The sequence below is a fragment of the Gymnoscopelus microlampas genome (assembly GCF_963454915.1).
Source record: "Gymnoscopelus microlampas genome assembly, chromosome: 15".
NCBI lineage: Eukaryota > Metazoa > Chordata > Actinopteri > Myctophiformes > Myctophidae > Gymnoscopelus > Gymnoscopelus microlampas.
The window spans coordinates 28,341,068-28,358,049 of NC_139952.1; the positions used below are offsets into that span (position 1 = coordinate 28,341,068).

Genomic DNA, 16,982 nt, shown 5'->3' on the forward strand with positions numbered 1-16,982 from the left:
AGCGTTCGCGCGTCTTACTTGTAGTATATAGTACATAAAGTAACATTGCTGTGATGTAGACCTATAGAGATGGCTATGGTTGTACATTAGTCTACAGTCAACCCATTGACAAAACTGCTGCAGTTAACATGGGTTGGGTGTATAAAACCTGGTGTGGTGATGGAACACAGATCTGGCTCAGTATGACACCACAGTATGCAATCATATTAAATGTCCAATAGGTCAAGTCCCTATGACCCTGTTTGTCATCACAAGGCGAAGACACCGAAGAAGGTGTTCCCAGATTTGACGTTCAGGAGAGGCAAGAACTTTTTGTTCATGACCGTCTTGAGCCGGTCTCCCTTGTGGAGGTTGAACACGGCCCCCATGTAGACGGAACCGTGCCACTTGTCATCTGCTTCCGGGTTGTCGCTTGCCTTCTTTTCACAGCCGGTGCTAACAGAGTGCAGTATGGTCTCATAGTTCTTGTCTTCCTCAGTGTTCCCGTAAGAAGGTGACCAAAGCTTCACTGTATGGCTCACATGGACCATCCTCCTTGCCGCGCTGTCAATGTCCTCATCATCAAGGTGTTGATCAAGTTGGCAGCTGACGCGGAACGAGGCCTGACTGTACACAAAGTACAGTCCGTGCCTTGGGATCACAATATCATTATGGTCCAATCTGAGGCCTCCTTCAGCATGGTATTGGTTCACCCCCTGTTTCCACTCCAGCTTTTCAAGGTTTTTGTTATATTCACCTATTGGAACGGGTGAAAAGAGAAACGTTGGAAGATGTTCATGTAGTATGCATGTTTGAGTTACAATGAGATTGGATATTAATGAAATACAAATAGTTTGAACCTGTTCTGTTATTGTGAAGAAGAAAAAAAAAGAAGAAAAAAAAATAAAATAAAAATAAAATATATATATATATATATATATATATATATGATTTTCTTACCTTCTAAATGAATGACGGCTCTTACATACCCAGAGATTTGTCTCAATGTGTGGCGGAGATCTGCAGGAAGAGACAGAGATTTAGAACCTTGCTCGATAGGTTGATGTTTCTCAACTGACTCTACTATATCTGGCGCACTCAGCTTATATCAGTAACAGGACATGAGCAAGATTGGCATGTCAACTGCAGAATATACATATAAATAACATTTTACAATTAAGAAAATAGGTCCTCACCATCAGCTTCCACAGCAAGATGATGTTCCTGTAGTAGAGAAGAAAAACAGTGATTTCTTTTTTTGTTTTTAAGTTGGCTTTCCGGCCCATGAACTTTTCCTACAGACACTTGCGCTTGTTACCTTGGAGTGAAAGGTGAAGAAGATAGCAGCAGCAAAACACAGTGTTATCGCCAGCAGGACTCCAGTCCTCTTCCAACAATCGCTGTGCGTAGACGGCTGCCTTGTCACAGTAACCTCTTCTGTCTCTGTGGGGCCCATGTCCAACAGCACTGTATTGTCACCTTTCATTATTGTGAAGCGCTTTGTCTTTTCAGTGGAGCAAAAGAGTGTCCAAGGGCCACTTCAAGCCAAGTGTCAGTTCTTTGCTGTTCACAGGTTGGAGAGTATACAATAGAATACCCCGGTGGTAACGTTAGTGAAGGTGTTCTTTTCGTCTCTGTTGAATTGATTGATGAGCTTCTACTCTGACAGAGCAATATTTAAACACTCCACTGATGTTACACAGTGTGAGTGAGTGGAGAGTTGTTGAGGAAGACTTTTCTTCTGCTGGGGAGGGCTGTCGCAGAGGAAAACCATAAGTATTACCCTTCAGGTCTCCATTCAGTACGAGTCTCTCTCTCTCTCTCTCTCTCTCTCTCTCTCTCTCTCTCTCTCTCTCTCTCTCTCTCTCTCTCTCTCTCTCTCTCTCTCACACACACACACACATTCATCAAATACGTTCATACAAACACAAAAAAACACCATACACACTCATCTGCACAACATCCCCACAAACCGCTAGCATATGCCACATGTGAGGACTCAAACACACACACTCTACAGTACTTATTTTTTTCGCAAAGAGTATGTCAAATGTATTATTTTGAGTTTGACTAATTCCTTTTCTGTATACTTTTCCCTATAATGTTGAACGAAGATGAGAAATAATATGAATCCCTAAAACATACACTAATAATGATATAAGTAGGCAATAGAAGTATAAAGTAATCATTATACATTATACTCATATTGTTTACTTTATATCATGTAGTGTACTAGTCAGCCCTATGGGACCCATGCAATTGTGTGTATTGTAGGTGGTCAATCTAATGGTATCAGGTGCTATTCATTCATCAGTTCACAATTAATAATCATTACTGTTGTTTTGTCATAATTACAAAGTATTTGTTGCTATGTAGAATTGTCTTTATTTTGCATTATATTATGGATAGGTGATATATAAAGGCAATAAGCATATGTTACTATTTTAAAAAGAAGGAAGATGTGAAATAGGTGTGTCATGATTGCAATCTCATTTCCTTCCTGTTGTAAAAACAGGTTGAGTGCAAGAAACATGTGCTGTTCTGTGTGAATATTAGTTGAAAATAAGTTTTTTATTTATTGTGCACAGTGTCGGAAATGCAATGAAAACAAATTGGGATATAGCTTAAATTATTTATCTGTTTTTGTGTTGCTGAGTCAATCACTTATATCACAAAATATTTAAGGACCCTTACAGACACTACCTTTACTCAGCAAACCACACTATCAGACTGCATGCAGGGCAGCCTGCAGATGTGCTGGTGAGCAACACCAGTTGCTCCCCAAGGAAGTGGAACCGTGCTGGCAACTTTCCTGGTCACAGTGTCCTCTACACCTCCAACTTCCGCTTCAACTCATGTACTGTATGTACCACCTCGGAAGTTCTCCGATAACTCCTCCGTTTTTAGTTGCATCACGGATGACAACGGGGAGTACAGAGCCCTGGTGGAGCGTTACATTGGGGAATGTGACAACAAGGCCCACCAGCTCAACATTGGAAAGGAGCTGGTGGTGGACTACTGGTGGAGTTGGCCCCCAACTGCCAACTCCCATCACCATATGAGGGCTGGAGGTGGAGGATATGGACACCTACAGTAGATGTTCCTGGGATATTGAGGCCCTCTACAGGAAGTAACAGAGCAAGCTGTTTGATAATCTGTTAATCTGAGAAGGTATTATGCAACATGCTGCTGAAGATGTTCTATCAGTCTGTAGTAGCCAGTGTCATTTTCTTTGCTGTGGTAGGTTGGGGTATAACATCAATTCAAGGGATGCCAACAAACTGAACAAGCTGGTGAGGAAGTGGCCTTTAAACTCTACATTTTAAAGTAGAAGTCGTCTGTGTTGACTTGATTGTGGGATGTCATTTTCAGTAATTTCCATATAACTGATATTGTTGTCTAGATATTGTATTATCGGTTGCCAAACATTTAATGGAGAAATGCATTGTCCCTGATATCTCCCTGTTAATTACCATTTACTGACACCCTGAACCAGAACAAATCTACATATAAAAGTAAAATAATTTCAATGTTATGTTTTTATTTGGTCACAATTTCACAGCCCCCCAGGACTGTAATAAATATAATACATTAAAACAGAGATGAATAACCACCTGAATTAAGTGCAAATTTTACATTTAAAAAAATAATAAATTTCTCAGAATACTCAGTATGAACTCAAAATCTATACAGTACTCAAAATCTATATAGTACAATAAATATCAATAAATAAATACATAAATATATAAATAAATAAATAGGATAGCACATTCATTGAAAAATAAATAACGATAAATATATATTGATATTAATTAGAGTCAGTGATCAGCAATATCAGCTCGTCTCAAAGCTTTTGTTGTCAAACTATAGTGGCACACTTAGTGTGCAGTAATACATTGAACATACATTATCACAATAAGATGGTAGTACATAGTACATACAGTAATATTGTTGTAATGCAGACCCATAGAGATGGCCATGGTTGTACATTATTCTACAGTACACCCATTGACAAACTGCTGCAGTTAACATGGGTTGGTATAAAACCTGTGCGTTGATGGAACACAGATGCTGGCTTCAGTATGATGCCACAGTATGCAATATTAATGTCCAATAACCTCACCATCAGCAACATTATCATCCGCCGTTTGTCATCACAAGGCGAACACACCGAAGAAGGTGTTCCCAGATTTGTCATCCAGGACAAATCCAGTAGGTAGCAAAGTTTTGTCCATGACGGTATTGAGCCGGTCTCCCTTGTGGAGCTTGAACACGGCCCCCATATAGGCGGAACCGTGCCATTCATCAGCTTTGCTCGCCTTCTTTTCACAGGTGGTGCGAACAGAGCGCAGTATGGTCTCATAGTGCTTGTCTTCAGAGTTCCCGTAAGAAGGGGACCGAAGCTTCACCGCATAGCTCACCATCTTCCCTGCCACGCTGCCGATGTCCTCGTCATCAAGGTGGCAGCTGACGTGGAACGAGGCCTGACTGTACACAAAGTACAGACCTGGCTTTGCGATCACAATCTCATTATGGTCCAAACTGAGGCCTTCAGCGTGAGACTGGTCCACCCCCTGTTTCCACTCCACTAAGGTTGTGAGCTTTTCGTTGTATTCACCTATTGGAATGGGTGAAAAGGGAAAACGTGGAAGATGTTCATGTGGATCGGAGTTTCAATGAGGTTGGACATTAGTAAAATACATACAGTATAGACTGACCGACTGACTGAACAGCTACTTATTCCCAGATTACAGCTTCAAAAACAAATAGTTCAAATTTAGCCTTTAAAGTTATTTCCTGCTTATTTATTGGCCAGCTGAACTTGTTCTGTTATGCTGAATACATATGAAGTATATTCTTACCATGTAAATGAATGGCAGCTCTTACATTCCCAGAGTCAGAGATTTCTCTCAATGAGTGGCGGAGATCTGCAGGAAGACAGAGATTTAGAAACTTGCTCGACAGGTTATGTTTCTCAACTTCATGATCAGCATGACTCTGCTTAAATTGGTGACGGGATATCAGCAATATTGACATATCAACTGCTTAACATAATATACATACTAATAGAATTATTAGATTAAAAAAATAAGTCCTCACCGTCGGATTCTGCAGCGTGATGATGTTCCTGTAGTAGAGAAGAAAAGAGGGGAAACAAATACATTTGTTAGAAACCAATTCATTTCAGGAAAGCAGACTTTTCAACCCATGAACAGTTCTTCTAATCCTTTAGAAACTTGTGCTGGTTACCTTGTAGTGAAAGGTGAAGAAGATAGCAGCAGCAAAACACATTGTAATTGCCAGCAGGGCTCCAGTCCTTTTCCAACAATCGCTGCGCGTAGATGGCTCCCTTGTCACAGTAACCTCTTCAGTCTCTGTGGTGCCCATGTCCAACAGCACTGGGTTGTCACCTTTCATTGTTGTGAAGCGCTTTGTCTTCTTCAGTGGAGAAAAAAGGTGTCCAAGGGCCACTTCAAGCCAAGTGTTAGTCCTTTGCTTTTTAGAGATTGGAGAGTATAAAATAGAATAAAGGCAAGGGTAATACCTCTGAGGCTTCGTGAAAGATGCTCTTTTCGTCTCTGTCGAATTGATTGATGAACTGATACTCTGACTGAGCGCTATTTAAACAGAGCTCTACATCAGGAGGAAACTCCAGTGATGTCACACAGTGTGAGTGAGTGGAGAGTTGAGGAAGGAGTTTTCTTCTGCTGTCAGACTCGGCTGTCGCAGAGGAACACCACAGTTTACACACAGTTCTCCATTCTCTCTCCTCTCTCTCACTCTCACTCACACACACCCACATGCACGCACCCAAGCACGCACTAATAATGATATAGGTAGACAATATGAGTGTATAGAGTGGTTCTCACTCTATGAGAACCACTCTCATAGAGTGATATTATTTCACCCACTAGTTAATCCAAAGAGAGAATATATGAGAATGACCATTCAGAGCATACCATTCAATCTCTCCTCATGACAGTTGTAGAATGATGCACTAGTCTAACAACAAAAATCTGTGGTGGTCCCTGGGACCCTCGAACAAAATCCTATCAAACGGGGGTCCATGTCCGCATAGCAAATCGTATCAATTTGGGGGCCGTTGACATGAACATGTTTGAGAACCACTGATGTAGAGAGTACTAGTCAATCAGATAGGGCCCATACCATTTGTGGACTATATGTACCAGGTGTTATTGATTCATCAGTTTGCGATTCATAGTCATTACTGCTGTATATTTTCAGAATTACAAATTATAATTATCTTTTAATTATGTTTTATTAGATGATGTATAAATGCAATGCAATGAGCATCTGTCACAATTTTTTTTAAATGCCATGTGCTAAAAACTAATTAGGAAGTGAAATAGAGGTGTCATGATCGCATTTCTCATTTCCTGCATTTCCTTCCGGTTGTAAAAATAGACAGTGCAAGAGACATTGTGCTGTTCTGTGTGATTATTATTTTAAAAGTAAGAGTACTCTATTTATTGTGCAGAGGAATTATAACTACCAAGAACGGAAATGCAATGGAAATGGAAAAACTGAGAATTCATAACCTTAGCACATGCGGTTTGTTGAAATAAAGGTCTAATACAGGCATGGCTTCCATATGGTTCTTGGATTTCATGTAGCCTTTGCCAGTTTTTGAACAGTCATTTATAACATCAGCCATCTCCATAACTGGGCAACGTTTCTGCCAAATCAGACCTTCATTGACTTCCGGTATAGAATTTAAGTTCTGGGAAATAATAATAATAAACAAAAAAGGTCAATGCCTGTGTGCAAGTTCAGATCAATTGGTCAACCCACTGAAGAGAAAGATGGATGGTGACAAATACACAGACAGAGGTGTCCTGATGTTATAGCAGGATAATAATAATAATAATAATAATAATAATAATAATAAGGGTAATAATAATAGTAATAATAATAATAATAATAATAGTTGTTGTTGTTGTTGTTGTTATTATTATTATAATTGCCAAGAGCTGAGTCAGTCACCTAAAATAAAAACTGTTTTTGTTTTGGTAGGGTGGCTACACATTTGTTTATGCTTGTGTGACTAATTGGGCAACATTCCAACTATCAAGGTTGGATTATTGTATTATGGAAAGTTGCAACTTTATCATGTGTACCAGGTATAACTTTCCAGTCCTCTTTGTCTCATAAACTACCAGTTCATGTCTATACATATCTTCTCAATGCTATTGACACAAACTCTGAATTTCTCCTAACATTTTATTCAAGTTTCTTCCTCTTTCTGGTGAGGGCAATTTGAGTGAGGGGGGAGGATTCCTTTCTAGATGGATTTAGATGGATGTAAAAATGGAATTTTTCTGGTATTACCTTACAGATATTACCCTTATAGACTACTTCACCAGCAGGCCATACTATCAGACTGCAGGGCAACCTGTCAGATGTGCTGGTGAGTAATACCGGCGGTCCCCCAAGGTTGTGATGCAATGCGTTGTGCGAATGTAGATCTGCTATTTGGCTATTTTTAAAAAAAATTGAAAAATGTGGAATAATTTTGATAACAACACAAATCTTCTCCTATGGAGGTCCCTGGCACAAAATATTTTAAGACAGGGGTCCACGGCCAAATACATTTCCTTGACATGAACATGTTTGAGAACCACTGTTCTACACTACAGGAAGGGACAGAGCAATATTTTAATCTTGAAGAGGCGAAGGTCCATCAATGTGAGCCACAGGCTGCTGCGGATGTTCTATCTGTCTGTATAGTCAGTCTCTTTTTGTCTGCCATGGTATGTTGGGGGGGGGGGGGGGGGGGGGGGGTTAAGTAGAGCCACTTGATTGAAATCTGGTGGTCTTGCCTTTGATACTTTGGTAGACCTCCTTGCCTGGCCACAGTCATAGAAGCGGGATGAACAGGCTGTGGCTGGGGTGTCTGTCCTTGATTATACATACGGTGAGGACAGTGGCTGAAAGGCCAGTCCTTTGTGCCAGTAGACACCAGACTCCACATCCAAGCTATGAGTATAAGACCTCCACTCTCTACTTCTTTATGACTACTGACTCCTGCATGGACTTTGGTTCACTTATACATGGACCACTAGTGTGTGCAGTAAATTGCTGAACTTTGACAGACCATGCTAGTTAAGGATAAGTGCTGAGATACTGTATTCATGTTTAACCATAGCCTGTCCATAGACTCTTCATAGACTGTTCATAGAATGTGTGTGTGTGTGTGTGTGTGTGTGTGTGTGTGTGTGTGTGTGTGTGTGTGTGTGTGTGTGTGTGTGTGTGTGTGTGTGTGTGTGTGTGTGTGTGTGTGTGTGTGTGTGTGTGTGTGTGTGTGTGTGTGTGTGTGTGTTTATTAATATATTCCACAGTCTATCAACACTACTGTTATTATACAATACATTCTTACGTGTTTATCCACCTACAGTATATACTCTTTGTTGATAGACCGTACATAATTATATTTTTTCATTCATTCATTCTGAGATCCAGTGTACAGTAGATATTTAGGGCCAGCAGCTCAGAATACATTTTTTTAATTTGCCTCTCCTGTGTTTCCCACACCCCAACCCCCCGCACATGCATGCCGTTACTTGTCACCTTTGTTTTTTCACTGTAAGCCTTCCCTTCCTCCTTTTGACTCATGTTCCCTTTCGGCATATTTCTAGAGAAGTTTATTTTTAGCCCTTATTGGCACAGTTGCTGTTGTTGAGTTTCTAAAAGTAAAATTGTTATTATGCAATATTATATTTTTGACGTTTTATTTGGTCACGATTTCACAGCACCAGAGGCACCATGATGACATTTCTCCCCAGGATTTCACAATATACATCATAACATAAATATATTAATACATTAAAATAGCAAATCTGAATAAATAACATTTAAAGTGAATAAATACATTCATCAACATAGTCAGAACATACTGTACTTTGAACTAAAAAACATACAATCAAAATCTATATAGTATAATACAATAAATAAATAAATAAACAAGCAAATACATAAATAATAAATAAATAAATAGGCTCTTCAGCACATTGAAAGCACATTCATGAATGAGGCTATAATCGTCTGATCAGTAATATCAGCTCTTGTAGTCAAACTGTAGTGGCACGCTCAGTGTGCAGTAATACATTCGCAACACATTATCACAATATCAATATCAATAAAGTTATAGTACATAATAAATTAGTATTGTCATAATGCAGACCCAGAGAGATAACTATGGTTGTACATTATTCTACAGTCAACCCAATAATGACAAACTGCTGCAGTTAATATGGGTTGGTATAAAACCTGGTATAGTGATAGACTATCTAGATCTGGCTTCAGTATGACGGCACAGTATGCCATCATATTAAATGTCCAATAGGTCTAAATCCTTCATCACGCACTTTATACTTCATCATAGCTGCCTCGCCATCTCCAACATTATCAGCAGCTGTTTGTCATCATAAGGCAAACACGCCGAAGAAGGTGTTCCCAGATTTGTCGTCCAGGAGAGGAAGGAACTTTTTGTCCATGACCGTCTTGAGCCGGTCTCCCTGGCGGAGGTTGAACACGGCCCCCATGTAGACGGAACCGTACCACTTGTCATCTGCTTCCGGGTCCTTGCTCGCCTTCTTTTCACAGGCGGTGCGAACAGAGTGCAGTATGGTCTCATACTTCTTGCATTCCTCAGTGTTCCCATAGGAAGGGGAGCAAAGCTTCACTGCATGGCTCACATGGGTCATCTTCCTCGCTGCACTGTCAATGTCCATCTCATCAAGGTAGCAGTTAACGTGGAATGAGGCCTGACTGTAAACAAAGTACAGTCCTGGCCTTGGGATCTCAATCATATTTTGAACCAGCCTAAGGTCTCCTTCAGCGTGGTACTGGTCCACCCCCTGTTTCCACTCCAGCATTTCAAGGGTTTCGTTGTATTCACCTATTGGAACGGGACAGAAGACAAAGCGTAGAAGATGATCATGTGGACCTGAGTTACAACGAGGTTGGACATTATAAAATACAAACAGTAGTACATTGGCTGAACCTTCAAAAACAAGAATAATACAAATTAGTATTTTCCAGTTTGTTTATCGGCTATGTTAATTCCCAGCTGAACTTGTTCTGTTGTTCTGAATATTATGTAGTATATTCTTACCATGTAAATGAATGGCAGCTCTGACATTCCCAGAGATTTGTCTCAATGTATGGCGGAGATCTGCATGGAAGATACAGAGATTTAGAAACCTGCTCGACAGGTTGATTTGAACTTCATGATCACTATATGAATACTGTCTGGTACACTCAACTTAAATCAGTAGTGGGATGGATGTTAGCAAAATTGGCTTCTCAATTGCATATAATAACATTGACAAATAGAAAATTAAAAGACAGAAAAGAAGTCCTCACCATCAGCTTCCACAGCATGATGATGTTCCTGTAGTAGAGAAGAAAAAAGGGGAAACTAAATGGTTAGGAACTGTGATTCATTTCAGGAAAATGGGCATTTCAACCCATGAACAATGCTAATCCTTCAGAGACGTGTTTGTGTTACCTTGTAGTGAAAAGTGAAGAAGATAGCAGCAGCAAAACACAGTGTTATCATCAGCAATGCTCCAGTCCTCTTCCAACTGTGGGTAGACGGCTCCCTTGTCACACTAACTTCTCCTGTCTCGGTGGGGCCCATGTCCAAACGTATTGTGTCACCTTTCATTGATGTGAAGCGCTTTGACTTTTTCAGTGGAGAAAAACTTCACGCCAAGTGTCAGTCCTTTGCTGTTCACAGGCTGGAGAGTATAAAATTGAATAACACTGGTAATGTCTGTGTCTTAATGAAAGATGCTCTTTTTGTCTCTGTTGGAGTGATTGATGAGCTGACACTCTGAGCGCTCTTTTAAAAGAGAGTCTCCACCAGGGGGGAACTCCAGTGATGTCACATAGTATGAGTGAGTGGAGAGTTGTTGACGAAGGAGATGACCTTGTGAGGGCTGTCGCTTGTGAGAAAAAAACAGTGTTTTCATAGTTCAGGTCATTCAGGTCAGTTCATTCAGTACAATCTCTCTCTCTCTCTCTCTTATGTACCTACAGTAACGTATTATCCTTTCATCTTTGTAGGTATTCTAATGGTCTGTCCACACCGAGCATGATTACTATATGGTTTTAAAAATCATTACTCTCTCAAGTGTGTCCATACCACAACTACAGTATAACAACAATCTCAGTGTGGGTGCTCATATAATTATCATTATACAGCTATAGGCATTGTGCACATAATAAGCAGTGACCCATCCCAAAAACATGCGCTAATAATTACATGAGAAGTAAACAATATGAATATAATGCCTGATTTCACTGACTATAGTCGATCTACAAGCTCGAAATCAGGCTTAATGTGGTGCACCAGTGGGTGCCATGTGTTGACTATGTGGTCTAATGGTATTAGGTGCTATTGATTCATCAGTTCACAATTCATAATGATTACTGTTGTATTGTTATATAATTACAAATTATCTCATTTTATTATGTGTTGGAAATGTAGAATGTTAAAGGACTGAAATAGATGCAAGCAAGGTGCAATGATTATTATCTCATTTCCTTCCGGTTGTAAACATCTTTTGAGTGCAAGAGACATTGGGCTGTACTGTGTTAATATTATTTGACAATTAAGACTAATTTATTTATCATGCACAGTAAGACACCTATGGATGGCAATCCAATGGCAATAAAAATAATACATTAAATTAATTATGTAGATGACTGCAGTGAAGATGAGTTGCAGTGAATCACTCTGTATTGATGGAAAAGTACAGTATCTATGCGCTTAGTTAGTTACTAGTGTTTGTTAACAGACACTCTACATGAGTCAGCATCTTGAAGGAGGTGTAGGCTAATTAGGCCAATATTAGGATTCAGAATTATTGCATGTCACTGTGCATGACAGACAAATAGATTTGGTTAGAATTAGGGGTTAAGACAATGTCAAAAGATGATCATTTAAATTAAAACATTATCCCACTCCCATGAGCTGTAATGTGACTTCTAATGTCATAATGGGTTGCAAAGTGACTTCATGTGTCACCCACAGTGGAAAGAGGAACATCTTCCTACATTTTGTCCCTACTTACACCTACTAATTTGCTATTCTTTTCATCAAATATTTACCCTAATATGGAGTTCCACACAGCTCCAGACTGGCTTCCAAGTACTGACGTTGCACAGTGAAGCCACGCCATTATTACAATGTTACTTGTTTTTATTGTTAATTATCTTGGTTTGGTTTTGTACTCTCTCATCTTACCTCCGGTGTTTAATTCTCACTGCTGTTGTTGCTATGCTATAGTGCTTTCTTAGGTTTATCATTTTAGCATCCTTTTTTTATGGGGTTTTAAACACCCCACTTTCATAGTACACTGACTCCAATCTATGTTCATTCTCTGACATTTTAACCGTCCACATCACTCTCTGTCTCAAAAATAAATAAATAAAAGTAAATAAAAGCATACAGTATGTATAATCACCCAAGAATCTAACCCACTTCTTGAGTTGCTATAGTCGCTACCATATTTAACTATCTTTCTGCTAGTGCTGGTTAGTTGCGTTGTCGGGTACTTTGGTTGTTGCCCATTTTCCCAACAGAAGATTATCTATGAGGTGTGCTACATTGTTAGGTTATCTATAGAGAGTCAGGGACAATTTTGATAAGCTTACAGTATAAAAATCCCATTATTTTTTGTTGACCTTTAGAAACTTCTCAATGAAATTGATAGAAGATAAGAGAAGGTTAATCAGAGCAGAAGAGCATAAACTAAATAATCCTTATACAAGATAGATGAGCTGAATAATATGGCAGAACAGAAGGCTTATTTGAACCCTTCCACAGTCTGGTAGGGGTTAAACGCTACTAAGTCAGTTTTATTGTTTTAATCTTACACCATTTTATAGAAGGTAACCTCAATGTGCTTCAAATTAAAAGTCAACAACAACCAACAAAAATATAGTCTCAAAGCGACAATTTTGGACCAGTATTAAAGATAACTAATACGTTTTATGGCTATCTGGCAGACACTTCATTGTCTTCGCCAAAGCCGTGGCAGAGACTAGGTTTTCGCCCCTGTGTGTGTGTGTGTGTGTGTGTGTGTGTGTGTGTGTGTGTGTGTGTGTGTGTGTGTGTGTGTGTGTGTGTGTGTGTGTGTGTGTGTGTGTGTGTGTGTGTGTGTGTGTGTGTGTGTGTGTGTGTGTGTGTGTGTCTGCGAACAGCTAATCTCCAGCACCGTTGGACCGATGGCAAAATGCCTCAAATCATGAACTTTTAACATTGGCACATTTTCCACACTTTTTCAAGATTTTTTTAAAATAGCAGATCTACAAGCTCACAACGCATTGCATCACAACTATAAGCTTGTACATCGGCTATTTTCAAATAGCCTGTAAATGAGGTTAAAGTGATTAAACTGATTTTGATGCCATATTGGCTATTTTTTCTGGGACCCCCTCAAGGATCCCTGGTGGCCCACTTTGAGAACCACTGCATTAAGTGCCAAGAGGTTATGTACTTTAAAATGGCCTTGCTTATAGTGTATTGTGAGAACCACAGGAAAGCCCTGACTGAATAAACTCAGACTGCTGCATCAAACATAAACGTGCACATGCTCATTATAAAAAGACAAATATAGTAGGGAAAAAAGAAAAGGTAACTACTTCAAATGGAATTGCATAATTGGGTCATATCAGTTATGGTTAAAATGTCTTGCAACAATGTCCTTATGTTATTTGGGAGTGTGTTGGTTAGTGGTGTGGGGGCACAGATGCTCTCTTTGGACCATCCCTGTTAAAAATCAACAAATTCCCCACTGGTTTTGCGGTTCAAACAGTAATATCGGAATACCATCTACTTTTCCAATGAAGGCTGGAGCCCCCACTTGCCCTTTAATGGAATGTAGCAGTTCATCATTCACATGGTTTGATTCAGATCTATTCCAATCACATTCGAGAGGTGCCAGAGGAAATGGAACTGATAGTGATGAGATGTGTGAGGAGGTGGGCATCATCTGAAGGAGAGAATGAAAGAGAGGGGTTTTTATTCTGGGTGACTGATTCAGTAATGATGTGAGAGGTCGTTAAAGAGCAATCCATGGGGAGGTCCCATCTTTTCCCCTATATGGGTTTGACTCGATTTTCACCTCTTCTACCTGAAGAGAAAACCCTTCTCTCCACATTGCCGGTCAGCTAACTGTAGTCAACAATGTACATGTGTACAATGTGTGTGTGTGTGTGTGTGTGTGTGTGTGTGTGTGTGTGTGTATGTGTGTGTGTGTGTGTGTGTGTGTGTGTGTGTGTGTGTGTGTGTGTGTGTGTGTGTGTGTGTGTGTGTGTGTGTGTGTGTATATATATGTATATATATATATATATATATATATATATATATATATATATATATATATATATATATGTATATATATATATGTATATGTATATATGTATATATGTATATATATGTATATATATATATATATGTATATATATATATATATATATATATATATATATATATATATATATATATATATATATATATATATATATATATATATATATATATATATATATATATATATATATTGATCAACTGACCAACTGAACCCACCACTCTCTGTCTAATGAGGAAATGAAATAAAATGAAAACGATTACATGGCAGAGAGGCATGTGGGCTGCTTTTTACAAAATGTTTTAATATCACATGCTCTCAAGAAGAAGTGAAAGTATCTGTGTGCAGCACTGTGTTGAGAAAGGGATAGTACCAATATCTGTCTAAATCTATCAGTATTGGAGGGAGTTCATGGTTTTTCAGCAAAGAGTGATGGAGAAAGGAGGAATAGAGAAGAGGGGGCCTGCATGGAGAGAAAAAGAAATACCTAGAGGAAACTCAGGGCCCCATGTGACTAATATGAAAGCAACTTGAGGTTTCCTGCCTACGCGTGTGACATCTTCTGAAGTAAACCATTTTCATATTTGTTTGCACTTGTGGTTATCCTTGCAACACACAAACGAGTGGGCTTGCTGTTATCATACTATGATTCAGATAGTATCATCAAAGTTGTGTAGGTATGGAATGGTGCTAGTGTTACCTGAGTCTTTGATGTCGACCAGAGGCAGTGGGGGGCTAAAAGGGTGGTTTCATTCAAGAGAAAATGAAAACAACCCCATTAGTGTGTGTGGAAATAAACATCTTGCCGTTTGAGAACATGGATGGTCATGGGTGCCAACTCTGCTTGCAGTGCCACCGTGTGGTCCAGCTGGTAACTGGTGGACATTCCAGCTACCAACCCAAGCTTGCAATGACTAGGCCTATCTAGTAACGTTCCCATTCATGTCATCAAGTTCCAGCTTGTTCCTATGGTGTAATGAAGGTCTTCAGCTGGTAGGTGCAGGACGTAGTTTGATTGCTAAAGATGAACATTTTAAACTGATACTGTCAACAAGATGATAATCAGCAGCGTGGCGTGTTGACAGATGGATGACAGTTTTTCTATGAGTATTGGGATAGATGGGTGAAGTGGTTCTTTGTCCTTTTATGAAATGGTACACATACTTTAAGACACTGGTTTTCAACGTGGGGTCTGGGGAACCGTATGGGTCAATTTGGTTCAATTTGTGTAGGTGTGTAAATCAGTGTTAAATTAACTCAGATGATGTTTACAGCGTAGAAGAGTGGGGGTCTGTAGCCTAATGCTTATCAAACTTGGGGTCCTGAAATCAAAAAGGTTGAGAATCATTGCCAGACATTACACATCTAACAGATGTCATGACAGTGTCCCAACACCAATGACAATAGTAAGGCAGGTGTTGCAAAATCGTGAAATATTCCACTTTGGCGACATATAGCTTTTGTATTAGAGAATGGAAAACTGATAACCCTTGTCAAGAATGAGAAAGCAGGCCTTGCAGGTTGTTCTATCTATACATTCAAGCTGCCCCTCCCCCCAGCTGGCCATGGTCCTTCCAGTCAGACCAAGGTGGTCATCAGCTAACCGCTGGCTTCACCCAGCTTTACCAGCTGGAGTGAACCAGTGATTGATTGATTGATTGATTGATGTACTTTATTTAGTAAGACATGAGAACAGTACATGACAGTACATAACAGTACATGGAAGTACAAATTCACAATACAAGGTCTACTAAACTGGAAAGCTCATTAAGCACTAAGCTTGTTTAAGATGAGATCCCCATGCACACAAATCATGATGACATATAAGAGACAGACAGATATACACGCTACTATACAGAATGTCATACAATCAGTTACAGGCTACTGGTATGAAAAGTGAAAAATATGTACAAAAGAAGAAAGAGAGAGGGGGGGGGGGTAGGGGGTAGGTTAGGTTAGGACATGGGGTAGGTTAGGACTTGGACAGGGGCCATTTTTGCAGCCTCCTGAAGGTGTATCTTTAGGGCAGTTTTGAAAGTGAGTATGGGTTTTACACTCCTTTACTCCTTTTGGTAGGGCATTCCACATGTTTGAACATGAATAGCATGAAAACGAGTTCATTCAACGAGTTCAGTGGTGGACAATAACGTAGTATAATTACTTGAGTAGCGGTAAATGGCTTGCTGTTTGATTAGATCAGTGGTTCTCAACTTTTTCAGGCTGCGACCCCCCAAAATAATCATATTTGAACTGGGGACCCCGCACCCTGATAACTGATAGGTCTAAGCACTTGGAATGTAGGAGTTGAGGCATTCCATTTTCGGTTCCACAGATAAATATCGTGAAAATAGCAGATCTACAAGCCCACAGCACAATGCCTCGCAACGCTATTGATCGGCTATTTTTAAAGATTATTTGACAATTTGGCCAATGTTTGACCAGTTTTTATAGTGGTTTGTTGATTACTTTTGATGCAATAATGGTCTTTTTCTTTTTTTAGATATTAAAAAGGTCTTAAAACTCAAAAGTCCTTTTAAGACCTTTTAAGTGCTCTCTTCACTGTCATCTGCCCTTCCCCCCCCCCCCAAAAGAAAATCATGT

At 39.5% G+C, this 16,982-nt stretch overlaps 3 protein-coding genes across 3 annotated transcripts; all 3 read right to left on the bottom strand.

The window, feature by feature from the left end:
* Window positions 1-248: 248 nt before the first annotated feature.
* Window positions 249-1,453, bottom strand: LOC311061719 (tumor necrosis factor-like; the record flags this gene model as incomplete). Its single annotated transcript, XM_084080408.1, has 4 exons — window positions 1,298-1,453; window positions 1,176-1,203; window positions 940-999; window positions 249-736 (listed from the first exon to the last, which is right to left on the bottom strand). The coding sequence occupies exons 1-4, from the start codon at window positions 1,433-1,435 to the stop codon at window positions 249-251; spliced, it is 714 nt and encodes a 237-aa protein (XP_083936534.1). The 5' UTR covers window positions 1,436-1,453.
* A 2,680-nt stretch (window positions 1,454-4,133) lies between these two features.
* On the bottom strand, window positions 4,134-5,397 carry LOC311061720 (tumor necrosis factor-like; the record flags this gene model as incomplete). Its single annotated transcript, XM_084080409.1, has 3 exons — window positions 4,134-4,597; window positions 5,080-5,107; window positions 5,230-5,397. 3 exons carry the CDS (start codon window positions 5,395-5,397, stop codon window positions 4,134-4,136), a joined length of 660 nt encoding a protein of 219 aa, XP_083936535.1.
* Window positions 5,398-9,422: 4,025 nt separating this feature from the next.
* LOC311061722 (tumor necrosis factor-like) lies at window positions 9,423-10,642 on the bottom strand (the record flags this gene model as incomplete). The annotated part of the gene is made up of 3 exons (XM_084080412.1): window positions 9,423-9,898; window positions 10,366-10,393; window positions 10,511-10,642. The coding sequence occupies 3 exons, from the start codon at window positions 10,640-10,642 to the stop codon at window positions 9,423-9,425; spliced, it is 636 nt and encodes a 211-aa protein (XP_083936538.1).
* Window positions 10,643-16,982: the final 6,340 nt, after the last annotated feature.